Source organism: Astatotilapia calliptera, chromosome 4 (assembly GCF_900246225.1).
Source record: "Astatotilapia calliptera chromosome 4, fAstCal1.2, whole genome shotgun sequence".
Classification (NCBI taxonomy): domain Eukaryota; kingdom Metazoa; phylum Chordata; class Actinopteri; order Cichliformes; family Cichlidae; genus Astatotilapia; species Astatotilapia calliptera.
The window spans coordinates 17,296,624-17,323,585 of record NC_039305.1 but is presented as its reverse complement, the minus strand read 5'-3'; the positions used below and the strand labels follow the sequence as shown (position 1 = coordinate 17,323,585).

Below are 26,962 nucleotides of genomic sequence, written 5' to 3'. Positions count from 1 at the left end.
CCACATCTGATGGCTGGGGATCTGATACTATAACAAGAGTTATAGTATTGATAAGTCTGTTAACTTAAACAGATTGTCTGTATTTTGCTTGAGCTCTTCACATTTTTCTTGTAGCCTCTCTGTGGCCACTGCACTACTTCTTCCTGGAGCCTTCACCCAGCACTCTTAGATCAGCACCCATCTGTCTTTGAACCACAGCGGCTGGCCAAAAAAAAGTCACCTCTTGGCTTTAACTAAGGAAATAGTGTCTTCCATGGGACCGAAGGTCTAGGTTCATCAACTGATGACACAGGCATATTCCAAGCTGTCACAGCTGATGAGCTGCAAATGAAGCTTCAGTTTAGACCTGAGAGTCACTGAAGTTCCCTCTGGGCCAATTCCACTGGCGTCAAGTCCTTCAAAAGGAATCAAAGTAAATATTTTACTTGACACGAGTCTGTTTGCCGCGTTTACATTCTCTTGCTGCTTCAATACCTCAGGGCGCTGACGGCTGCACATACCCTCACTGATCCCGAAGGTCTCGCCTTCTCCAATGTCGTGCCGAGGAAGAAAAGATGCACTCATGCGTTCAAGTAATTAGCACTAATCAGCTTTGCACTGACCTAGTAGGCAGCCATATTGATTTCAGGGGCTAATCAAGAAGAAGTTTAATGACACGGCAATTAAAGTGCTCCAGTAAGTGAATTACACCTGCAATTAAATGCTATGGAAAAGCCATTGTGGGAGAAAATTATCTAAAATGTCATCAGTGTATACATTTAAACGTTAAGGAGTGACTTCTTTCGCTGACTGGACTTCTTCTAGGCATTGTAAAAATATAAGAAAAAAAACAATATTTACAACTTCAATCTTTATTTCTTTCAAATAAGATAAAAGAAAATTTGTTATCAATAATACAAGTACAAAAATGTATCAGAACACAGACGAATATACAGGACAGAGCATGACAGTGAGAGCTTAGGAAGTAATATGTGGATGAAAGAAAGATCCTCGGTACATGATGGGAGGAAAAACAAAGTGGGCTGGTCAGTGGAAGACTAGATTAAAAAAAAAGAAGAATTTAAGGGGACTGGATAACGTCGAAATGTAGTCAGCCTGGCACCAACAACCGTGCTCTCTTTCCAGTTTTGGCCAACATGCTATGAAAAAGCACAAAAACCCTCCAATAAATAAGGCGCCATGACGGGCCCAAAGCAGGGGAAGTGTGTGTGTTACTAATCTGAATATATGGACTACAACTGACGGCGTTCACATTTTATATCGTGCATAAATACTTTATCATCTTAAATCACTCTTAAGATATTTCTATTCATAAACAATGACATTTATAAGTGGGAATTAAAAACAACTTTTAAAGAGAAACACGAGCTGCGACAGAAAAGTTAAGTCAAGCGTATGAGGTGCTCTCTGATAACCCTTTTTTGGGAGTGGGGGGGGAGGGGTTAACTAAGGGGGAGAGAGCTGAGTGAAGCTGCACTGCTCACACTTTACATTACTGTGTGTTACATGTTGGCAAAGCGCTGCCTGGCCCTTCTCCAACATGCTTTATGCAGTGATCAAGTGCAAGTATCATCACTTTTCACACGTCGCTATAAGTGTGTGCTTAGAGGAAAAAACAAAACTGTGGCCCACATTCCTACAGGCGCTGCTAAAAACAAAACACCAAAATCTGCAAAAAGAAAAGTGGACGAGTTTAATATGTTACGTTTTAAGGCACTTCAGTGTCAGTTCGTTCGGTTTGGTGGAAGCTGAAATTTTGGCACCACAAATATTAACTGTAAGCAGGTAAAAATCCCTCTCTCGGTCAGCGATACTGAGGGGATTTATTCATGAAGCAATAAACTGACATAAACCGTCCATTCAGCCACCAAAAGTCACCGATAATGAAGTCCCTCTGGCAGGCGTTTGAGTTTTTCGCACCCTGTGAGGTGGGGCAGGAGGTTTGGAGTGGAGTGGGTTGGAGTGAAGTTGAAGGACTGTTGCTGAACATCAGAGTCTCAGAACAAACGAGTTACGCTGTGATGGCGGCAGGCGGCGTCTACATCTCGTGGGCGGTGAGATGATGTTCTGGGATACCGTTGGCATGAGCCACCATCGTGTTATTCTCATTGAGGCGCCTCACGCGATACATTTCATAGTGGATGCTGCTGGTGATGTCCTTAATGTTCTGCATGTGGGTCCTACAAACAAAAACACACACTGTGGCATCACAGAAGTGTCCGTCCATCTCAAACCATCACAGTTTTTACATTTTCTACTCAACCACCTTAAAATTTAGGGTACAAAGTGTGGACAGATAATTACTGCTGTAAAAAACACACACCTTTGTATATATGGATTTTTAAAGAGGCTCGTTCACACACTGAGAAGTTGTTTAAATGAACGAGGATCTCAAAAACTTGAAAAACTGAAGTTTCCAATGGTGTTTCTCGATGTATTCAAGGGCAATTTTATTCTGTTCTATATAAACTGAATCTGGATTTGCAGTTTCAGATGATGAGCTGGTCAAAATTTATATTAACAAACTGAAGCAGTCTCATTCTTGAACACAAACACACTACCTAAAACACCGAAAAACACAACTACAGACCATTTCTACATGGTATATAGAGACAGTGAAACCAATTCTCTACGTTTCACTCATCCTAAGAACTGCAATGTTCGAGCACACGACAGGAAACTATGGTCACTTTATCTCGAGTTTGAAAATAAAAACTACATTTACTTTAACATGCTGACTGGACACATCCTCCTGCTCCTTTGTGTCCTTTATTTTGCCTTACAATAACCTCAAACGGTTTTGAATCCACCTTGATCCAGCATGTACCTGTGAACTACCAGCACACTTGCAGTGTCAGACAGAAACCGCTCAAACCGTGTCTTTAACTGTTGTGTGTGTCTGACTTGAATCACTCCAGCTGTCTTTACAGACAACAGCTCATGGTTTTTTTTTGCACTTTGTGCCTGTAAACATGTCTCATATCAGTTTTTCCCTCTGCAAATTTGCGTTTCTGCTTTTACTGCACTGGGACTGTGATCACTATAAAACAGGTGGATTCACTGAAGCAGGACGCCTCTTGTCAATGTTAACGCATCATCACGATCACTGCGATTAAAATTTTTTTACGCCATTAACCAATCAGGAGCGCAGAATGGACTAACTTTGGACAAACTGCCCGAATTGCGTTGACAGAGACATTTCAGGGATTTTGCGTCATTTTGCGCTCCAGATGGGTTAATTGCGGGATGATGGATAAATCCGTGTTAACGCATTAACACTGGCAGCTCTATTAAAAACACTTACATATTCATTCCTATTGCTACTACATACATGTGACACATGTGATTCATGAGACTGATCAACCACATGCAGATTGAGTCTCCCTCTCTGTGTCTAAAATTACAAAAATCCCTTTATTTATGATGAATCTGTGCCAGATCCTCATCTGGCATAAACCTGTGGACTTGCAGACTAGTAGACAACATGCACTCACCTGATGAGGAGATCCCGTAAATAGGCAAACTCACAGTGGGCTATGTTCTCAACTGCAGAGAGAGAAGCTTTGAGTTAGAAATGATCAAACGGGAGTTAAAACAGGTGCTAACAGGCTGCAGAAGCTTCATGAATAGCTGGTGCTGAGATTCTTTAAGAGTCCAGCAGGTGGAGTCAGTGATCCTAGTGTGATGGCTCCATGCAGCAGGCCATCTTGCCCTCACCTGCTGCAGCTTTCATCCACTTTGAGTATTTTCTGAGGAGATTAACTGCATCAGAATTTCCCAATGATGTGTGCCTGTGTGTGTCAGCACAGGCACACTCTGCAGGAAATTAAACTTCCTTTATGAGGCACTTGATAAAGGGGTGGGGCCTCCTGTCTGGAGTAGCTAACATAAACTGGAATTAAAAATGACTAAACTTACACATTTTCTCTGCTCAGTGCATATCCAATGTGAGGATTCAGCAGACATACTCTTTGTATGGGAATGAGAGAGGTTGGGACACCAAGTAAACAATCAGGCGTCTTCATAGCGACTGTCTGGTGGAGGCCTGAGTCAGCTACATGGCACACGACTGCTGTCTGGAGAGCTGAATGGAGCATTGTTGACACTCTGTGACCAGCTGACTCCCAGAAACCCTCCCTTCTTTTTTCCCCCCTTTTCTTTTTTGCTAAAAGTGCATCATTAATATAAATACAAACGAGAGTTGTACCTTCAATGGTTCCCCACTTGGTCTTCCTCCCCAGCAACCTCCTGCCGTTGACCTGGTACTCCTGATCACTTCCCACCACAGCAAATGGGATCATCTCCTGTTCAAAAGGTTAAAAGTAAACGGCTATTAGAGTTAGAAATCCTTACAGAATGGATTTCAGATAGAGCCCAAAGTCCTGCTTGGTGATGCTGCTGCCCTTACCCTGATCTTTTCATTGATCATTCGGTCCTCTGCATCCTCATCAAATTCCTTCTGTGGGTATACGTCAATCCCATTGGCTCGCAGCTCTTCCCTGATCTGGTTAGAGCATGTTCAAATATACACACACACACACACACACACGCGCGCACACACACACACACACCAAATCTTTAACCCACCACAAGTCTCTTAATCTCTGGACTAATTAGGCGGCTGTTCTTGATGTATCCTTCTGAGAGATCAAACAATTGTACCTAAATATGCACAGGATGCAGATTAAGGTTGCATTAACGCTAATCTATGCCAAAAGTTTGGGCTTAGTCGCTAACTGCAACAAACAAAACGCAAAACCCTCACAGGATGTACGCCTAAACCTGTGTGCACACAGAGTGTGTTAATGAGGGAAAGGGAAATCCTGAGATCCTTGAAAACAAAGCCAATAAAAACCTCATAAAGGGGTCAGCTGTTTAAAAAAAAGTAAAGGCAAGCAGAGAGCAAAAGGGTAAAAGAATATAGGGATACTTCAGAGAAGTTGCAATGCCACTAAAATCTAATAGATGTTACCTTCTTTTTGAAGAAGTCTCTCTCCTCCAGCGTGAGTGTATCTGCCTTGGCAATGACTGGGACGATGTTGACCACTTTACTCAGACGTCTCATGAATTCGACATCAAGAGGCCGAAGACTGAGGAGACAACATGAGAGAACCGGGAGGAAGACATTAGATTTAAGAACAAAAGCACAGGAAATTGTAACGCAAAGCTCTCGCACCAGAGGGCAGATGTTCCTAAGAAACGTCCCAGATGGAGGAACATTTACAGTTCCAACTTCTTATCATGCACCCATCATTACACAGAGTATGTGAACATCTGCTTGATACAGTTAGGGGAAGCAGCTAAGGCCTTTCCCGCAGTTTGAGAAAGCATCTGCATGTGGTTAGAGCAGCGGATTCTGGCCTGGCTAACGACTCTTTCACACAGGCTGCTCGTTGTCAACAACAAGGCTTGTGCACTCGAGAAAGAGCACGCTGAGAAAGACAAAAGTGCAGAATTGATTGCATGCACCCAGACACACACAGAGTCTCTGTCTCTTGCGTCCTTCCTGCCTCTCCCCCATTAGGCTTTTTAAGGCAAGCCTGGAGCAGCTGCTGGCCGGGCCATGTGACATCTGCAGTGTTGGATCAACATGAAACGCTGCTTGCTGGAGACGGGGGGGGGGGACATTCACACCAGGCCCCTGCCTGAGTAAAGACATGCCATGAGACAAAAATTAATAGAGGTGCAGCATTTGCTCTGTTATCAGTTGTGTCTTTGTGTGCGTGCTCCAAAGGGGATGACAGTCCACAGCTGCTTCAACATTTTCCCAAGACCAGTCGCTGCACTCGACTCGAGTTACACCAATGAAAAAATAGGAATATAAAAGAAACTATGAGCTGCATGGTGAATTATCATGTGTTCACCGAACGCCTAATTCCTTCTGCTAGTATACCCAGACCCCCTGAGCTCCGATCGGTGCAGGTCTGAACCAAGAGAGCGCTGAGAGGGAGAGTAAACCGGACGGTTCGATGAGAGCCAGATGTGTGGGCCTGTGAGAGGTCCAGGGAAAAACTTAGGATACTGAGCTGCTTCGGGGCCTGGCGAGAGCAGCCCATGTCTCCAGAGTGTGTGGGCCGGATAGAGAGTCCTTGTGTGTGTTCAATAAGAGGGGGTAACAAGGCAGAGAGATCTGCTTCACATTTAAAAAGTTAAGAACAAAGACAGCCTATACCAATATATGCTGACATGCACAGGCAAAGCACAGCGTTGCTGTCTGTAACAACAGCAGTTATTTAAATTCCAGTTGATGTAATTGTTTCGTATTGTCACCAAGTCAGACTTTTAGAAAACACAATGTCTGTTTACAAGAAAACTACAGAGCATAAAGAACAGCTTGTGTGACAGGAATCAGCACTGATGTTTTTTTAGATGTGTCTTTTTGAGATTTAAAACTACGACTGTGGTGTGTCACTACCAATGTCCAGTTGGGGGGATGAAGTATATGCAGCAGTGGACTCTGGAGTCTGGGATCCTTTTCTTCCTGTTGATATTGATTTCCTCCTGCAGGTACGCCTCGTACTGATCATTAATGAACTTCATGATGGGCTGCCAGCTATGCCATGGTGGAGAAAGATAATTGAAGAGGGAGAAGGAGAGAAGAGGGAGGGGAAAGAAGGGTAAGGGGGTGGAAAAGGAAGACAAGGGACAGATCAGTAAAAGGAGGAAGAGGAGGGGCTCAGGGAGACAAAGAAGAGGAGGAAGGACAATGATAGAGATCAGGTAAAGTAAGAAAGCAGGAAAAGCAAGAATAAAGGGGAGGACATCTGGTTAGAAACTCTTGTCATTATGAACTCTTATAATGCTTATATGGTTGTTGCAGCAACGTTAAGTTGTAGCCTACCAGTTCTCATTGTTGATCTGGTCTCCAAAGCCTGGTGTGTCAATGACTGTCAGCTTCATTCTTACACCCTTCTCCTCGATGTCTGCAAACAAAAGCACATAAGAACACTGTGAGCCAGCACAGCAGCAAACTGCTGTAACACAGACAAGCAGTGAGAATGCAGATGGGCATAAGCCAGTTGTCGTGAGTTGTACCGTGACTGATGGACTTGATTTCCACTGTTTTGGGAATCTTCTCCTGGGCTGTAGCCAGCACAGACTTACGGCTGACTTTAGACTTGAACAGCGTGTTCATCAGAGTAGACTTTCCCAGGCCGCTTTGTCCTGTAAGCAAAAAACAAACAAAAAAATGACAGGCAATGAGAAAAAAAAACACTTCGACAGTGACTGCTTACACAGTGGGGAGCCAACGGTTTACACAATGGTGCCATAATAAAGCCAAACAAGATTCTATAAAATGACCCTGCTTCACTCCAACAATTTCAGAAGCTGTGACACCTGTCTGCTCAAACACTGCCAACAAAGCACACCAGTTTACTTCATATGCAGTAAGTGATGAGAAAAAGGGGCAGCTGCAATGAGCCAACAGCAGGACAGGACAAGCAACAGCCACAACTGCTATGCCTATGGTTGTCTTTTGTCATCTGCTATACAAGTCTCCAACGATTGCATGTGCACAAGAGTTTGGGCGTTTCCCCTGTCTAATTTCTCCAGCTCCTGTCTCTCAGCTGCCTCTCTCAACAAGTCTCATCCCGTGGATGTGGGATGAGATCCAGTCCCTCCGTTGTAATTGCAGCTTGTGATAGTAGTCCCCGTTTTGCTCTGCAGCCTCGATGAGTTTGGCTGATTTGTCCACCTGCTGCAGGTTCTGGTTAGAGTTTCCTAGCAGAACGAGATCTAGTGTCTAAAGCTGAAATCCATGACTGTTTATTTGGAGTATGTTTGACTGCGGGAATTCTTCTTGGGAAGCAGCTTAATGACATTGTGGGCCACCACAACCGCAACATCAACCTCTGGGAAAAATGGCACAGGAAAGGCTGGGGCTAGATGACAAGCAGAGACTGAACTGAAAAAAAAAAAATAAAATGAGCAAAGGGAGTGTTCACTAGTAAATTAACTGTGAATGGTGATGCTGTTTTGGATGGAGGTTAGTTTTACTTTGGTATCCTGTGGAGGCAGCAGCATATGAAACACTAAAGCTTTTTTTTAATAGCCCTAAAATGCTAATACGACATATGGCACTTATGAGCCACTCAAAATAACAGCAGGGGAAATAGCATGACTGCAACAGCCACACCCAGAAATACACAAATGTAACTCCTTTAATCTTATAACTACCAGTTCAAGACACTTTCTGATCAGATAACAACACCGATGCTCTTGTTTTGCTACAGTAAGAGGATAAAATGCTCCCCCATCCGGGCAAATTGAAACAGACTTAATTTATCAGCTGTCTGTCTATATGGATGAGACCCCCTGTGACCCTTGGACCTCATGCTAACATCACCACGGGTTAATGAAGAGCTGTTTGGAGGGGCCCACTGGGAAATGACCATTCAAAGTTCAACCTCAGGTTAAGTCAACATTCAGAACTTTGATTTATGGATATGCACTCGCATGCACAGCAGCACACACTCCACGCAAACACGGATTCACAGAACAAATATGAAGCTCAACAGCTGGAAGTTAAAGGACTCAAAAGTCCACGTGGAAATTAGCATTTTATCTGCTACAGTGCTTTGGCAGTACTAATGCCACTGTGAGCCGTGTCCAAACTTGCTCCAACAGCTGCTTTCTCCAAAGTGTCTGCATCCATCATCCTACCGCTAACAACCATCACAAAACAGTGAGGTGGTGCCAAAATCCCACAAGTGCTTTCTGTATGAGGTCAAAGTCGTACAGATGCTTTTTAAACTGTTAAATTGTGTCTGGCAGCAAACATTTTCACAAGAAAAAGCAAACAAGCTGGAAGGAAATTTTTTAAAAATGACACTCAAAGTTATCACAATTCATTATCTTACCAAAAAATTTGTTCTCTTTCTATCGTCTCGCTATCCTGTTTGGATGTAGGGGTTTCCCCCCGGGTGTCCTCTTCCTTTATAGACAAGGAAGTAAATCCACCTGCTCTGTTAGTTTTAAACTGTTAGATTGTAGCTACTGCACCTGGGCCTAAGCATGACTGATGTTTTATAATCAGTCCATTATCACTCCATTTGTTTAACAGATGAGAATTAAAATAATGAAAATCCAGTGAAAATGCGTTTTTTTTGTTGATTTTCGTTTCACTTTTGCTACAATTTTTGGAGGGGAGCATAAAGTCCTCTATGCAGGTAAAAAACCATCAGTTATAAAGATGCCAAACCAATTATCCAGTTCTCAAAAACCATCAATTGTTCCTACATTGTGATACAGTTAAATAATTTCACCTTGATATTTAAAAAAAAAAAAGACACCCAAAAAACCATGGAAACCAGTTTTGTTTAGTTGTGTTTACCCACTCAGGCCTGGGGCTGCTTTCAAGCACATTTTTTTTATTTGAGGATGAGACAGACCATGTGTGGAGACGACATGCAGGAGACGTAAAGCAGTGAGATTGGGTGGGCTCGATGGTGGCCTGTTTGATCCTGAGGTGTGTAATTAGCTCCTATTTTAAAGGTGTCTGATCACAGTGATGAGTATGCCCAATTAAAAAAAACAAAATAAAAGAAAAAAGCTTCAGGCTTATATTTAAACTTGATTAGAAAGAAAAGCATCATGACTCAGTCTCAGCTCTAGTTATACATAACTGAGGTTTATTGTGAGACTTAAGTGTATACAACCATCAATGCAACCATTTATTTGCAGAAGGCCACACTTTTGAGTAAAGATGGGAAATATTATTTCAACCTGAACATTTGCTAGCAGTAGTTATCCACAGTGAAGCACCAGCTCAAAAGTCTTACTCAAAGGCAACTCCTGGAATTATTTCTAATGCTTCACATGCATTTCTTTTAATGTGTGAGTGCATAAGCAGCCAAAGATTTGATCACTGCAATGCTATGTGACCGACAACAACTGTGCGAACCAAATCTGGGAATTTTAGTGAGTGCAAACAGGCTCTGCTTACCCACAACCATAATGTTGAGCTCAAAACCCTGCTTCATGGCTTTCCTCCTCATCTGCTCCAGAATGGCATCAATACCCACATAGCTGAAGTCCAACATGGGGCCGCCAGCCTTCTCCCCATACAGTCCACCCACTGCTGGGGACACCATAGCATCAGGCACCACCGCCTCAGACATGGTATTGCTGCTGTAGCTGGAAAACACTTCAGGTCCTGATGTAACACAAACAGAAACAGAGAAGGCTTGAGTTACTCACAAGTATAATATGGAAGAAGCAATAACAGATAAATGACGCATCTGTGAAAACAGGTACTGCAAGTAAAATGATAGAGAGGTTTAAAAAAACAAAAAAAACAAAATGAGGACTTTTTACAAGAATTTCAAGATTCTTGGTTCCTTGGAAATCCATAGGAGGAAGTAATGTACTGCACCAAACTGTCATAGTGCTGAAATATGTAATGATTGACAACTTCCTGTTATAGAACAAACCAGTTCAGCTAAGCAGCTCTTCAGGTGCTGGCAGTTCAGAAGAAAAGCTATCAGTAGAATTAAACTACAGTAAAATCTGTTAATAACACACATACACATTTGAACAAGATGATAGGGGATTCCTGCAGTGTCAGAAAAATGCATCCCTGACTGGGAAAACTCGTGTGAACACCCAGTTAAACAACAGCTTGGATGGTTGATGGCACAAAAAACCAAGTTATAGCTGAAATGGCCTGTGTGTTTGCCTAATAGGGGGGAAACTTGATTAATTGTGCAAGTGGCCATGCACATCATTGCATCTTTAATGTTTGGTTTTATTCAACCTGTGATGCCCTTTGTAACTGTTTACAAAGTGCTATTAGTTATTGTTATATCTAGAGGAAAGCTCTGGGATCCATCTTCTAGTGAATGTCTGCACAAAAGTTTCTGATAATCCATCTAATGGTTGTTGTTTATTTCAGTCTGGAACAAATGTGGCGGACTGTCTAGAAGACAGACAGAAAAACAACTAAAAGCACCTCCTGACTTTCAAGGTCCTGGTTGGTCTCATGCCAGAACAGTTTATCAACCCAAAAGTAAAACTATCAGAAAGTTCGCTCTGTGGAATTAGAGTAGTTTAAAATTGGCAGAACGACATCTCTTCACTTTGTTTTTGTAATGATTAACTTCATGTCCTTCTGTGAAATGCCTGCAGATGTTTGTCTAATCACAAGAGAAATATTAAACTTTTAATGTGTTCACTGAGGTCTGCGCATGCCAAAGTCACCGTACCTCTCGAGCTGTGTATGTGACAAATTTACACGACGGCAGTGTTTATGTCCGTGTGTCATTAGATACACAGTCCATGTACCATGCTACCCCTCGCAAGGCCTCCCTTTCCCTTGCTCTCTACAGTGCAGTGTTACTGTCCTGCTAATGTGAGAGTGGAAAAGAGTGAGACTGGTGAGGTTGAAACCTGATCCACCCACAGCTAACCTGGCTAACACACACAAAAGCCCTGAGTACATGCTTGACTTTGTGCCTTTAAACATGCCGGTTGCCTTGACTTCACACACTCAGAGTTTCCTCTGTTTGAGCGCACAGCTGATCTGTACGTACACATGCAAATATCAGCCCCTGGACTGCCTGCCAAGAGTTTAACAGCTTTTGGATTCCAGCGAATACTCGACCTGTTACAAGGAGAAAGTAGTCCAGACAGCAGGCCAGTTCACCCGTATCACTCTGGGAAATAAATCAACAGGCTGGTAGAAAAGTCAACACACTTCAAACTGGCACTGCACTGATTAATGGAAGAAGAAGAAAAATCTGAGGAATGGCAGTGCTGTAGAAACTCAAAACTAGCTCATGTTAACACGTTAAGTCTTGCTTTTATAATATGCTCCATTGTGTGTGCATCCATGTGTCATAGAGACCCACCTATGGAAGCAGCTCTCCTGGCCTCTTCACCACTTCCTCATCCTGTTCCAAAAGTCAGTCAGCAACTTACAGCGACTCACTGCCCTCCACCTCCCCTCTACACCTCCCCTGTTTCGCTCATGTCTTTTTCCCCTCAGCCTCACTCTTTCCTCCCTGCTCACACTGATCCTCCCTCATCGGTGTTGCCTATTGCACACCAACTCTTAGTTTTCTTGTATCTCTCCTGTTTGAGCCCCTCCTCCTTTCTGCTACTCATTTGGCTTTTAGCTTTGTTATTAAATGTGCTGGATAATACAAAACCTCCATCCTCTTCTTCTCTACACCATGTATTTTCCCTCTGAAATCCCTTGCTGATTTTTTCCTGCGACAGCTTTGTGCTGTAAACAGAGATGTTTGCAGGAGTTAGGACACTGTGGCAACCAGGGCTCCAACAACAGAGCTTCAAAGGCATGATACCAGGGAAAGCATCAAAGGAAAGAGACATGAAATGAACAAGATGGAATACTTAACATATCATCCAACAGCATCTACACCTGCAAAGCACTAAAATATAATGATGAGAAGATCATCTGTACAAGCTTAATCTTTTGTTCGAGCTGAAACATTTAATAGATGGTGGATTGTCAGTTACTTGGATACCTGTTTAATCTAATCCAAAGGCTTTACTGTCAGGACTCGTGCACAACCATGAGCTGAGCATCGACCCATTTTCGAAGGGCATAAAACGGGATAAAAGAAATTTGTTCTTTTTATTGCAACTGTAGATCTTACTTCTGCGGTCCCAGCACAGTCCTCATTCCCAGCCTCTGAGCTTAAACACTTTTCTCCAGTTTGGTATGCACACTTCTCATTTTGTGATCAGTGTGGGTTTAAAACAGGAAGAAAAAGTAGGTTTTATGGAGGTTTTTGGTTCTGTGTAACCTTTGTGGAAACAATCAATTACAGTATTTGGTCTGAGGACTTCCTGAAATGAGCCTCATTTCAGAACAATGCTCAGCACCTCTGCAGCATGTCTGTTCTGTTTAATGTTCAGTTACTATTTGCTCATCTTCCACTGTGGGTGGGAATTATAAAAGCTAAGATACAGAGTGAATGAGAGACTGACAGAAAGAGTTGTTGGTGGTAACTAACTGGTTTCCCAGCCAGGAGCACAAAGGCTCTTCAAAAGATTAACTGTCCTTCATGAAACCAATGTACTGATTTTCTCAAGTCAAAGAAGAATTTAACACCATAAACAACTTGCCAAACATCACAACACCACACAAAAGGAGTCTTGAACCACTACCGTGGGAAACCAAACTCTTCTCTACAATCAAAATGAATCACTTCATTCATGGGTAGGACACCTCTTTAGACCTTTAGCCAACTTTGGTAAACTACAAACCCTACGATGTGGTGAGTGAAGCATCGTATCAGTGGTGCAGAGAGTGTGTCAAAGCATCTGGATACACTGACCATTTATTCACCCTCTGTCATGGTTTTTAGCCAGTAATGGCCTTATAAATGTTAACATTATTTTTTTTTTACCTCCACCTGGAAATGTCTGGCCCTGATGGCTTAACAGCTGTTGGACATTACCTCAAACCTATCAAACACAATGGGCTGACTGAAAAAATTACTGTTGAGTCAAATAGGGATGTAAGGAATGACATATTGTGGGAACCTCAGGTATTTTAATATGTTGTCATGCAAACTGATGGTGTAAATCCTTTGGAGGTGGATTAAATGAGCCTCTCAGATGGCTTCAACCGGCCACAGCCTTTTAAGAATAATTATATTGGGCCGCTTCTCAACTCAGCATTTTATGTTTCCCCCCCACTAGTTTCAAGTCTGATGGGAAATGGGCATGCAAAAGTTACATTTGAGAGAAAATGCGATGACAGTTGTGGAATAGGTTTGCTTATGTTGCTGATCAAACAGCACAAGCACAGTTTGGATGAATCAGATTTGTTTTTCAGTGACAATTAAGGGTCATTTAAAAACGTCAGTATCCATTGTTGCTTGCTTAGTGGTAATAAATCACCCCTGGATGACTTGCACATTTGCCATGCCATTCCTTAGCTCTACTGCTCCCCCTGCATCATGGACAAACAAAATTTATTTTAGCTATTGGAAAGCAGAGTGACTCACTGTGATGCTGTTTTCAATTACAGGCACTAAAGAGGTTTTCTCTTTTATTGCTTCTAGCGGCATCAGATTGCTTTGCTTTTTTGTAAATATAGCCAGAAGTCTCATCTCTGCAGCAAAGCATTTCAGAGAAAAACAGCAAGACACAAGGAAAAGAAGAAGACCGAAGTGTGGAGAGAAAAAAAAAAAAAAAAAAGGCAGACGTGTGCAGATAGGCATGAGATACAGAGGAGAAGCAAAAAGGAAGATGGCTGTCGTTGAGTAGGGGGGAGGTAAACAAGATAAGGTCAGTGAGAGGAGGACAAAGAAAGGCATGCAGAGGGGGAGAAGGAGGGGGGGAGAAGGAGGGGAGGAAAAAAAAGTGTGGATTGCAGAGATTGTGATTTATTCCAGTTTTGGGCCTGGGGCATTCCTCACTAACTACACACAGGCCTCCAAACTGAGATGCAAATACATTCGAATCCAGCTAAACATCTCCCTGTTCACTGGATGGTCTTTTCAAAAGGCACTAAAACTACAAAGGAGTATGAAGAAAAATGTGACTCTGTCGCCTATGTTTAGATGCAGTGTGGCCAGAACCACTGAGCCATGGCTTAGCTGTCCAGGGTGTTGATCTCAACAGGGTGGTGAGCAGGTCAGAGATCATGTTCCCAGTTTAGGTTGGAAAGAGCTGCACTGAGGTTAGTCCCCTCATGACAAACCTGTGGTTTGACCCTTTGAATAAACTCTGTAGAATTTAGAGGAATCCAGAGAGAGAAAAGGATGGAAACTTGGAGTGTTTGTTATCTGCAACACTGACTCACTCAGGGCATCTGTAAAACTGATTGTACAAAATCTTTCCCTTCATCGCTTCACTTTTACAACTGTTTTATACAACATGCAGGCAGTTCCACAGTTTTTCTACTATTTTAATGAGCCATAACGTACACAAATGCTTTCTCTACTAAAGCATTGCACCGAATGATTAAATGCCAGGCTTTAAACAAACACTAAGCTACGGATGATAAGATCCAAACAATTGCTCAAAACCTACAGTCACAAAAACTGTTTTTCAAAGGAAATTAGATTTGTTTTTATCCAACGTTACATGAAACGGATCAAGAATGTAGTAAATGACACTTGCTGTCTAATGGGTCCATTCATCACAAAATGATTTATGATTTTTAATAAAACAAACTCTCAGCCAGCATCGCCCCTGTGTTACACTGTATTACCCAATGTGGGTTTATAATGATAAAATGGCTAACTGATCCCATTAGCACAGCAGAAAACTGCTTTGTTAAACTAGCCATGATTTGGCTGCTGAAACATCTGAGGCGGCTTATTCTAATAATCAATTAGCATTTTGACCACATGTTGTGGATTCCTGGAAACAGCTTCCAAATCCCATCCTTGGAAAGATCTCCACACCTCCTGCTTGCTTGTGTTTATACACCACTTTGCATTTAATTTAATTATTCATCCCCACTCTCCTCCTCAGTTGTGCTCCATCTCCCTCCCTTCACTCCCAACTGTAGGCAGTTTATACAGTAAGTTTCATCCAGATTGATTGCATCCAGGAAAATTTAGGGAACAGCCACGCATATATTAATTTAATCCATTGTATCAACACCAACACAAAGCTGGTGAATTCCTACAGATAACCTTAATTATATTTGATTGAAAAGGTAAATTGAAAGAGTTTGTGTCCAAGCTCCACGTAACAGCAGGCTTAATTTGTTTCATAGCAATGACAGCTCAATAATTTAGTATCCACCACTAGGCATTAATCCCATCAAGCGATAAAATGCACAAGTTCAGGTTAATCTAAGTGCTTGTTTGGAGCTGTATGTCAAAGACACATTGGTTTACTAATCCACTAAATGGGTTTTGAGATCTTTGTTCTTTTTAACAATCTATTTATGGGCTGGTTAAAAACATCTGCTGCGTTTGTCTTCCATTTACATTCCCATACAGGATGAAGGCGGTTTGCAGTCGTGTCTCATCTTAACGCCGCTAGATTTGTTTTGATGGTAACCCAGATGCCTCTTGAGGAGCGTGCGGGCTGCTTCAAATTTTATTTTATTCAATGTGATAAAAACGACTGATTCTCAAGCTGCCTTTTTTATGGTTGATTTCCCACAAGAGATGGTGCAAACACAGCTGAGAAACTTGTGTAGAAGCGATAAAAATGTATTCAATTACATTGAACTGGGGTTCCGGTAGCCCTCCAGCATTGAATCAATTCGATACCCCCAGACCACATGGGTTTACAACACACACAAACACACAAACCCAGTTACCCACCCTCTGACAGTGAAGCCTTTTAATAAAAAGGGGAAATTGGTTTGGTGGCAGTGCAAACACTGACTTTAATAACACAACAGCCTGAGTGTTTTTGCAACAAAGCCGAATTCCCAGACTCATCGTTCAGCTCTCAGGAGAAATGTCCCTGAGAGATTATGTCACCTGCCACTATTTGCCTGGAAATGATATACCCATCTTACTGTGTTCTGCACGTGGCATTTATGTGCATGTTTTTAGAAGTATTTTAATATAATGCAGATGCTTAAAACCAATGATAATCAGTCTCTTAACAACATACAACTTTGTATTTGCAGCATGCAGCATCAGCAGCTAGGGTTACTTTGCAGACAGCAGAGAAATGTAAATTACTGTAATGACAGCAGAAGCCCACAGGTTTGTCTAGACTTCCAGAGGAATGTGTTCGGCCTCTAAGCTGTGGTGGTGCACAAGAGAGCTGTTGTCTTTCTAGGCTCTTCAGCTAATTCTTACACCAAGCAGCTCCAAAAGAAAAAAGAAAGAAAGGAAAAAAGGAAAAAAAAAAAAATCAAATCACTGAGCGCATCAGGTAAGGTTTCACCTATACATTATTAAATGCATGCATGCCTCAATTTACCGTGCGGACACCCAAGTGCAAGCAAGAAGACTTATTGACTCAATTCAAGGCTCAGGCTGATTTAGTTTCAACTAAACATCTACAGTTAAGGAAATACATTCCACTGCAGCAGATCATGCCTTACAAAAAAAAATATTCCACCCTAAAGCAACTGCTAAACTTTACCCTCTGAGTTTACACGAAAGCAAAATGAATTAGGAAGTTGTCAGTTTTGTGAGCGTCTTTGTGGCTAGGCTAAATAATACATTAGTTATCCATTACCTATTGGGTACTTGCTGACAGTAATAGAGCATGTGGACTGAACCAATGTAATCTCAGTGAATGGGTCAAAGTGTATCAGTGAAATGGTTAGCTGACAGTGAGTGTGGGTCTAGAGGGGCAGGGGGTTGAGGAATCTGACCTCTGTTCGTGCACACGCCTCACCTTAGAAACAACAGTTAGAAGAAGTGTTATTTAAACAAAACAAAAAAAAAGTACAGCGAACTCAGTTGAAAAAGTTCTGCTTTTTTAACATTGCACAGACATAATTATAAATACCAAATTATCTACAAACTAACCAATGTTACTTTAATGCTCAGTTGACTAAAGGTGGACTTAGAGGGCAGCTGTCCTTCACTATTGAGACAGAAGGCTCAAGGTGTTCAAATCCTTAGAAAACACAAACTCACTATTCCATCAAAAATGCTGTCAGCAGCACTCCTCTGACACAGTCTACAGCCTTTGTGCGAGCTGAAGCCTGTCACCTGGGTCCTCTCCAAGTCTCAGCAGCAGTATTTATGGACTGTGTTTGACCCACATACAAAGCTTAAGGGTGTAGTGGACAATAAGTGACCTCACAGTGTCAGTTTAACTTGAAATGTGACTCCTTACTCAAAGTAGTTCATATTTACATGTTACTTCAGTTAATTTCAAGTGAATCACCATCATCTCCTCACCTTTGAAGATTTTAAAGTCGTATATTTATCGTGTGTGGCAGCATGACACTTCTAGGTCACTGTAGGTGTAGACAGCCAAACACTTGTTACATTAGACCTTAAAAGCGTTCCCTATAAAGGGAACATGAGCTTATTGTGTTATGTAAGTTTAGAATTGTTTTCTTTTAACATCTTCATTGCTAATCTATCAACATCAACACTTGCAGACGACTGAATCATCTCAAAATTTATATGCAACAAATTACAACAAAAATACGACAGTTTCCCTTTTTCCACTCTTCTCTTGTGGTGAACATCTAACGCACATACATGTACTAGAAAACGCAAACCAGTTATTCAGAGAATCTGCTCCCGGGGAATCCAACAGAGATGAAATGTTATCGATTTTACAGAGCTCCGGTTACATTCATGAAATGTTTTGCATTTCAAACTCATGATGCTAAATTCCACAATAGATACACAATCTTACTGATCTAACTTCTTGACTCCCGATGTGCACAGACAGACAAAGACACGCAAGATGCAGAAGGTAACGATGACCTTTTCAGCTTCCCATTAAACAGTGGTGAAAGGCCACAGTCTGTTCTGCACAGGGGCCACAACAGAGCTCCTTTCAGCAGCTCTGCGTGTGTGTGCGCGCATATGTGTGTGTTTCTGAGGCAAACCAGAGGCGGGTGACTTTCTGAAAAGGTGAGGGGCGGTTGGTGTTTCCACCGGTTTGATATTAGCTGCTGAGAGGAATTCCTTGTATTCTCCAGGTCAACTTTGGATAACAAAGCCTGGATGATAAATTCTGAGGCCCAGCGTTGTCATCAGCTGCTGCCACATGACCCCATAGCCAAGAACTCGCACTATCACTTTGTCAGTGCTTAAACAAGAGCAGAAAAAGTAGTGAAAGAGAAACCTGATCTGTACAGAGCTCATAAAGAAACACTAATCCGAGGCTAGCCTGTTCTACTTTCCTAAAAGGATTCCTTCACTGTACTTTCCAAAAGCACATCAAAGCCTACGAACCACGTGTGAGGTGCTAACTGTCCACTCTGCATACGTATTTAGCCTGGTAATATGTCATTGTCAGCAACAGCAGTCCAGTGTGTGGACAACGTCAGGAGGAAGGAAACAAAAATAAAACTGGGAGTTTAAACAGAAAAAAATGGGGTTGAACATGATGGAACATCCCCCTGGATACATAAACAGACGTGTGTGTGTGTGAGTCTGTGTGTGTGTATTACACAGAGAGATCGATTACAAAGCGTGCCACACAGCAGACATGCACAACATTTAGGAGATGAAAGACAGGGAATGCAAAATCTGAACAATGGTAATTATCCGTGAAAGCATGCTCACACAAAAATGAGAAAAATATCCCAACCTGAGATCCTGAGCACTGTCTGTGAAATACACAGCCATGCTTCTTTACAACAAACAAATTAATAGCCACGTGCATATTTAAGCTTGGTTAAAACACATCAGTAACATTACATGTTTGAACAGCTGGACTCAAAAACAAACTGTTTTCTTTCTGCTAAGAAGACAAACACACAAATCGAGAACAAAGGACAAAACTTCCTTCCTCCACTTCCAACTGATTTTTAACACACACACACACACACACACACACACACACACACACACACACACACACACACACGCTCCCTGCCAGTATGCAAAGCACTCACCGTGTGTGAAGTGTTTGTGTGTATGAGCTGTCCCCTGTCGAAGTGCAGCGCTCCAGTGAGAGGCCAAACTCTGCTGTGGCTCTGGAAGCTCCCTGCCTGCCCCTCCCACCCATGCCTGTCATGTGACTCTGCACGCAAGGCAACACCACACGCCCACTTCCTTCAAATAACCCCGACCCTCCCTCTGACAAATAAAAGGGAAAAAACACCCCCACAACTTCCAATGCGATAAAAAGTAAATGTTAGCAGAGAACGGACAAAGACAGAGCGTCAGTGGCTGCGATAAAGAAACAACAGAAGAGCTGTGTGTGCGTGCGCCTGCAGCTCTGCAGCTCTGCAGGCTTTAGGCCAGCTTCTCCTCAAGTCCCACATTAAAAAACAAAAAACTAATTACTTTGTCTGGACTCCTTATCTCCTCATCTTTACGTCAAACTACTAACACTCAGTCCCTTTAACAAATCAGTACCCTCCATAAATCAAGACTCACTGATTTCTTTTCCCCCTCTTTGCAAATTTTATATCATATTGGCTTTTACAGCAAATCATTTAAAAGAAAAAACAAAAGAGTAAAAATGTTTTAGATAAAGCCAAAGAAATCAAGCAGACAGAGCAGGGGATATGATGACATTTATCCTTTTTTTTAAAAATTCACAGGAAATTGTTGTTTTTTTAAAGCAGCTTTTGTAAGTACTGAATAATCCCACAGCAACTAAACTGAAATGTTTGGCAACAGTCAAGAGCCTGGATAAGATATCCTCAGACATTTCAACAGTAAAAAACATTACAGGGATGATGTACAAACACTTTAATGCTGTTACAGTAACAATAAAAGCCACATGTATACATAGTATGACAAAGTATGAAAAGCAATAAAATAATATAACATGAATCCATGTATTAGGCAGGTATATTTATTTATAGCATATATTAGATTGTATACTGTAAACAGATGTATAAGATGAGTTAGATGGGGGTAGGAGTGGCTGACCAGGATATGGTCAACATCTTGTTCTCGTTTTCCTCTTGAATATGATGGCTTTTAATGATTGTGTTTATTTGTCTTTTATTCCCTAATACGTATTGACACTTGTTACTTATATGTTCAAAATAAAGATTTGATTATGACAGTGCAAACACCAACAACTATTACTATTTTCCAGTGAAAATATAAACAAAATACGAAAAGACGAAATCTAAAGAATGGCAAAAGGAGATGTTAAAAACACCTGATCCCTTATCTTCCAGTACCTGAGAACAAACCAGTCACTTTGGCTGATTACTACTCTTTGGAAGTGTGTATATTCATGCCAGATTAAAGAGGAAGGGAACAGCTGTTTTCAGGCTCACAGGAAGTGTAATTACACACCAGTGCAGCAACTTGAGTTTAACCTTACAGCCACATGAACAGACACACACACACACACACACACACACACACACTCTCTGGGCAACACCTGCATTCCTTGAAACGAACAGTCAGGTTCCTGAAAAAAACCAGGCGTAATATGTTGGAGAGACGTGTCATTACTCAAACTCAGAGGCCAAAATAAACCAGGGCTTTTAAACAATGTCCATCTAACGAAACTGAAACATCAATATGGACCTGAGTCCTGCACAATACCAACACACGATTCATTAAATCCGACACACAAACATAGCTGGACTTGTAACTGTGATAAAAACCAGGTTTTTACCAAATATGGACGTAAAATAAACCCTTGTTGTCGTTAGTTTTACAGGGTGGAGAACCCTGCAATTTCCCCCAAACTCGGGGCCCCGTCTCTCTTACAGCTTTTCGCTCTTTGACCTTTTTCGTTCTTTTCAACTCACTCTTTCTGAAGCTCACCTTTATCTCCCCAATAAAAACCTGATGTTTAAAGTGGAGACACTGGAAATGTAGATAATTCTGACAGCACTTAATAATGGGTTTAGGAGCTGGTTTATTACTCAGCTGCACTTTTTTTCACCAACACGACACAATCATCTTTGAAATCTTCTTCTGTGGATTATGCAGATTATACAATAGGAAGACATAACAGAGCTTTTCACTCCTAATATGCATTGCAGCAATGCCAGTGATGAAGCAAGCCACAGATAGTTTAAATAAAAAGGGGCAATGGTCATGACTTAAGACAAATTAAAATCCACATTTAGGAAGACTAAAGCATCATCCTGAAGTCACGTAAACAGCTGTGTGCATAAAACTGTGCCACTCTGAACTCGAAACACAAACTCCTCTTCTGAACATCACTGCCACTCAGGAGCTGCTCTCCAAAGGTTTCACTATTAACTTGTCTTTTTTTAAGCCTAAAATAGACTTTTTATGAGATACAAATTCCCTCTTTCAGATTTTCTTCTTAAAAACACTGACTCCTGAGTGAACCGTGCATGCATGCAGCGTGGGCCAACCATCATTTGTTTGATCTGACATAACTTGGCAGACTTCTTTATTACAGAGCTGCTGTGCTGCTGGGGACACGGCCTTCTTAAATGAAAGAAGAAAAAAAAAAAATCTTAATTTTGAGGAGAAGGAGACAGAAAGCCGATGTCAGGGGCTGAAGTTTGTGGGCCACGCTGAGCCAAGATGGTGTCATGTACTGGCAGGCAGAGCATGAAGCTGCCTGGCTGACCCCTGACAGTATTCCTTGCAGTTGGACTTTCATAACACAGAGATACAGAAGAACCATAGATTGACTGGGCGCATTACATTAAAGGCATCACAGGTTGTCTTTTTCCTCCACAGGAAAATAGTGTAGTGTACGACTAATACAGAGGGCTGCAACACATCTTAAATCAGTATTCAGTAGACTGCAGTGCACAGGGTGTGTGTACAGTTCTGCTATGAACCATCTTAGGCTGATAAATGACACTACCAAAAATAAATAAATAAAGGTTCGTTAGCTGACATGCATGCTGAGGTTTCTAAAAAACAAAAAAGCAAGTACAGAAAAATTAAATCAACAGCAAGGACCTTATTCATTTCTGCAACACTCATGCTGCTCATGTGAAAGATGTGGGTGGTGGCCACGGAGAAACTAAATGTTTCCTTTGTGTGTGTGTGTGTTTCTACCTCACCCAGAAGGAATACTTAAGCCTCCGTACAGGATAAAAGGAGAAACTTGAGCATGTCTTTATGTGTAAACATTTGTGAGTTTACTTAACCTAAAAATCTATTGTGCACCGTCACACTGTGACGCTTGGATTTCCATTTAGGGGCCAACTTTAGGGCAAATCTACCGGAAATTAATGTAGGTCAGTGTCCTCTGAAGTAACAGAAACACTGTGTGTGTGTGTGTGTGTGTGTGTTGGGGGGGGGGGGGGGGGGGGGGGGGGTTTGAAGATGTCACATGAATCCAATTCTCTGGGAAGAGGAAGTACTTCCTCACTGAGGAGGATTTGTAGTAAACAGCTGAATGAGGCCCTCTCAGGGTTCTGAAAACAGCTCCTTCACCCTCCTCCACCCGATGTGTGTGTATGCCGACACTGAGCCACTCAGCTCTGTGTTTGTGTATTGTGCTTCTTAATGTATAATACAGTGGACTTCAACGTATCTTTGACAAACGTTTTCCAGCTCCAGGCGCTACCTTCCAGGTGCAAGGCCAACTACCTGTGTGACAGCAGCATCTGCTGGTAGCTGGTAGAGTTGCAGCAGTAGAAGCAGCTCCACGAGCTTCAAAACAGCATGGGTCAGTCTCCAGCCTCAGCTTTGCAGTGCAAAACTTGCATATCTAAAAATTTGGCAAGTGTATATTTAGTTATTTTAACATGATGAAACTTAAAATTTGAGTTGTGGTGCAAACATTTTTGTAAATAATCGTAAAGTTTTTATATGGTGACAGGAACTACAGAACATCTTTAAACAATGAAAACTAAAGTAAACAAATTATAAATGAAAATATAGCCATTAAAAACACGTGTACACTATTTAAAATTCACTCAACTACAACACGAGAGACTCGACTGCAATTTCAGTCCCTCACCTCTGCAGTCGGGCAGACACACCCATATTCAGACTTTGGATTAAATGACCAATAATCAGCTTTTGTATTTTAACAGAACCAAATTACCACAAAAAGAAACAAAACAGAACAAAAAAAAAAAAACAAAAAACCCCACACTGAAATGCAAGCTGGTTTTGCTCTTTTACAGTGAAGAAGTCTTTTTTAACAGGCAGACTGTCAAATTTCCTCTAACAGCAAAACAACCGGCAAAGCTTGTTTTCCTGGTTTCGTTTCTAAGGAAAGTGAAATCTAAAGGGAGTTACTACAGGCTCACACAAACATACAGATCAGCCATCGAAAGCAGCAGATTTACGCAGGTGAGCGTCTTGTTTTCTAGCGGCTACATTTTCGCTTACTTTTGCTCACATGACTGCTGACAAATTTACAATCACTAATGCAGCGTTTATCAGGTGACAAAATATTTACAAATACAATGAAGTTGACCATTTTTTGTATTAGATTTCACTATGAAGTGGATTACATTTCACTCCGTCTGTCTTCCCATAAGTTTTTCTTGCAAATACAAACACTCCTGCAAAATTGCACTTAAGTCTGCAGCAACAATTTTCAATTTGTTTTGTTTAATTAGTTTAAAATCTAGTTAGTTTAGGTGATTTTCATGGGACCAGTGCCAGACTGAAAAAAATTAAATTCTAAATTAATTCATTAGGATCACTGTTTGGACAAATACAAATGTTAAGGCATGTTTTCGTTACAAGTCTTTGACTCTAAAACTGCCATAAAACAATATCTACTTTGTTTTATTGCTCTTCTTTAACCTGACCGTTTAGGGACTTTTACTTTGTTATTTATCTGAAGCTGAAAGGAGGCTTCATCACATAATGGATGGTATTAATCAGGGGGAAAATACCTGTGAAACCAGTTTTAAATAATGTTTAAATACAGAGTAGGACAAATGATTGCATGGTAATGAAAACATCACATAATTATTAGATCACTGGTCACAATGACAGCATGGGCTAAAATATGGACGAACAATAAAACTAATAAACATGTAAATTTCTCTACAGGATGATGATGACGTCAGCAAGAATTACTGTGCTGTGTGGCTGTGTGGCTCTGCTCCTGACCCTGACTTCTGTGTCAGCTGTAAGACGAACACTCAATTCAATCAATGATTTGATGTCAGTAGGCTTCGGCCAGTCTGTGCCGATCCACAGTCTTGTGCTGCTCCACTGGTTTGCCAACACTGTTAACATTGACAGAAACGATGTCATACATCTGACCTTTAACCCAAACCATGATTATGGGTCCCACTATTATGGCAACAGTGGGAGTAGGGCTGCTCGATTATGGCAAAAATGATAATCACGATTATTTGACGATATTTATTTCGTCCGCCAGAGCTTATATTATTTTTTTTTACATGCTGTAGTGCCATTTGTGGGAGCATTTCAAGTTGCTATACATCAATACAACTGTTATAGCCCATATTTTAAAAATGTGTATGCATTAAGTCCATAGTAACTACATTAATTGCAAAAAAGTGCAATAAACTACAAAAAAAATTGAAAATCGTTTTTGTTTTTACATATATTTCTACTTGGAGAAATTTAAGAGGTTTATCCCTCAAAACTTTAAATACAAAAAAGTTGCAAAAAATAGTTTACAACAACAGGAAATTTATTTTGAGTGTCTTCATAGTTTTATTTTTGGAGATACAGCAATTTTTATATACTGCAGGAAAAACAAAAAAACAATCCTATGATGCAAATTTGCAAAGAATGTGCATGTGCATCAAAATAAACTATTTCCAGCAGTGCAATTCGAGTTCTAAGCCCTACAAGTAAAAAACTACATTTTCCGCAAAAATGACGTCACTTGCGATAGTTCACGTTGACGTCTTTTTCAATGTGGGAAGTGTTAAGAACAGCTGATCGGATCGGCAAAGCGTGTTTCTGGAATATTATGTTTTTGTTCCTGCAAGCGCTTTTTATGCAATTTTTGCAAAGCTATATGTGGAAGGAAACCGTGACCGAGGACAAGCTGATGGCATAAGATGTAAGTACAACTCCTCTGGTTTCATATGGAAAAATTTTTTATTGTGCTAGCTTAGCGTTCAGGTTCTACAGGGATTTAAAAATAGTTACACAAAACGAGCATGCTGCTCTGACCGGCTTTAAAGGTTTAACAATAACAATGTATTGAATAATGACTTTAAAAAAATAATATAAAATAGTGTGCAAATACTGATAACAGTGCAAATGTTTGCAATATAAGAAATAAATGAAAAATGTGAACTTTGCAGTGTTGCTCTGTGGTGCAGCTACGACACCATAGCAAAGTTTACACACTGTGTCTACTTGATCCACGTCTGACTCCGCGAAGCCATAATGTTTCCACACCACTTAAGTTTTGTTTTTTTTTACCTCTCTTTTCAACCAACGGCAGTCCACTCCTCTCCAAATAACTTCTGCTTAGCTTTCCGAGCTTCCCTCGGGTCCTCTTAATTGTTGTGACGCGTGTTCGAAATGCAGAGCAGTGCGCTTGATTTGCCACATGGAGCAGCGCGAGAGTAAAGCATGAGGGAGGGGCTAATAATCGGCTCAGTCATTTCGTAATGATCGTTGAAAGCCCAGATCGTAATCGTGATTAAAATTCGATTAATTGAGCAGCCCTAAGTGGGAGGCTGTTTGAACTATCGCCGGGATCCACATACTACACCATTGGTAACATCAATGAATCAACATCAGTCCAATTACCACCTCATGTCCGAGCCCAGTCAGGACATGGAAACAGAGTTCGAGTCGTTATTAGAGTCATGGAGGCATCTGGAGTGCGACAAGTAGAGCGTGTCTATATCACGCAGCATTATAACCAATTTAACTATCGAAGGTCAGATTATGATCCAGATCAAACATATGAGGTCACTACCAACCTCTTAAGAGAGATCAGAGAGTTTTCTATGGACAGTGATGACATGATATCATTAAGGTATCTTAGGGATCGCTTTGGACGCAGGGCTAATGATTTGCAGTTAGAACGCATCAGAAACATGTGGGGTCACCTTGCTTCTCTCGGACTGTTGTTCCACATTGTGGGGTATGCTGGGCCAGTACAATCCTACTGTAACCAAGTCCAGTTGGCATCAAGAAGAAATGATTTATGGAGCAATATTCAAGACTGTCTAGGTTTCTTATGTTGTTTGTTGTTTGCAGTTTTTTTGGTAGTTGCTGTTTTGTGTTCTCTTTTGTTCGCAGCAGCAAATAAAAAATAAGTAAACAATGTGAAGAGAAAACTTGTTCCAAGATAGACTCTAACTAACTGTAACTGTTGGACCAGAAAACCATCTGGATCTTTATTTTGAACATGGTCTTCACTTGTTTTGGGAAAAAACAATTAGCCAGTTGCAACATCTGTACCACTAGATGACTGATGAGAAATTTTGTAAAAGTGTTATAAAACTTTCCACTTTTCACTTGTTATTTTTACTCTCTAATATGAGTTAATT

At 41.2% G+C, this 26,962-nt stretch overlaps 1 protein-coding gene across 4 annotated transcripts in view; it reads right to left on the bottom strand.

Annotated features, from left to right (window-relative positions):
- Nucleotides 1-836: 836 nt before the first annotated feature.
- Nucleotides 837-26,962, bottom strand: part of LOC113020883 (septin-9-like) — a 58,959-nt gene continuing 32,833 nt past the window's right edge. For 3 of the 4 annotated variants that reach the window (XM_026165162.1, XM_026165164.1, XM_026165163.1), the window contains exons 3-11: nucleotides 9,947-10,156; nucleotides 7,036-7,164; nucleotides 6,842-6,923; nucleotides 6,416-6,553; nucleotides 4,973-5,090; nucleotides 4,409-4,504; nucleotides 4,208-4,304; nucleotides 3,495-3,546; nucleotides 837-2,180 (exon numbers count right to left, since the gene is read on the bottom strand). In XM_026165162.1, coding sequence (XP_026020947.1) covers nucleotides 2,039-2,180; nucleotides 3,495-3,546; nucleotides 4,208-4,304; nucleotides 4,409-4,504; nucleotides 4,973-5,090; nucleotides 6,416-6,553; nucleotides 6,842-6,923; nucleotides 7,036-7,164; nucleotides 9,947-10,156 — 1,064 coding nt within the window. In that variant the 3' untranslated portion in view covers nucleotides 837-2,038. Of the gene's footprint in view, nucleotides 2,181-3,494; nucleotides 3,547-4,207; nucleotides 4,305-4,408; nucleotides 4,505-4,972; nucleotides 5,091-6,415; nucleotides 6,554-6,841; nucleotides 6,924-7,035; nucleotides 7,165-9,946; nucleotides 10,157-19,489; nucleotides 19,581-26,962 lie in introns of those variants that run through there. The other variant, XM_026165165.1, reaches the window with a different exon arrangement.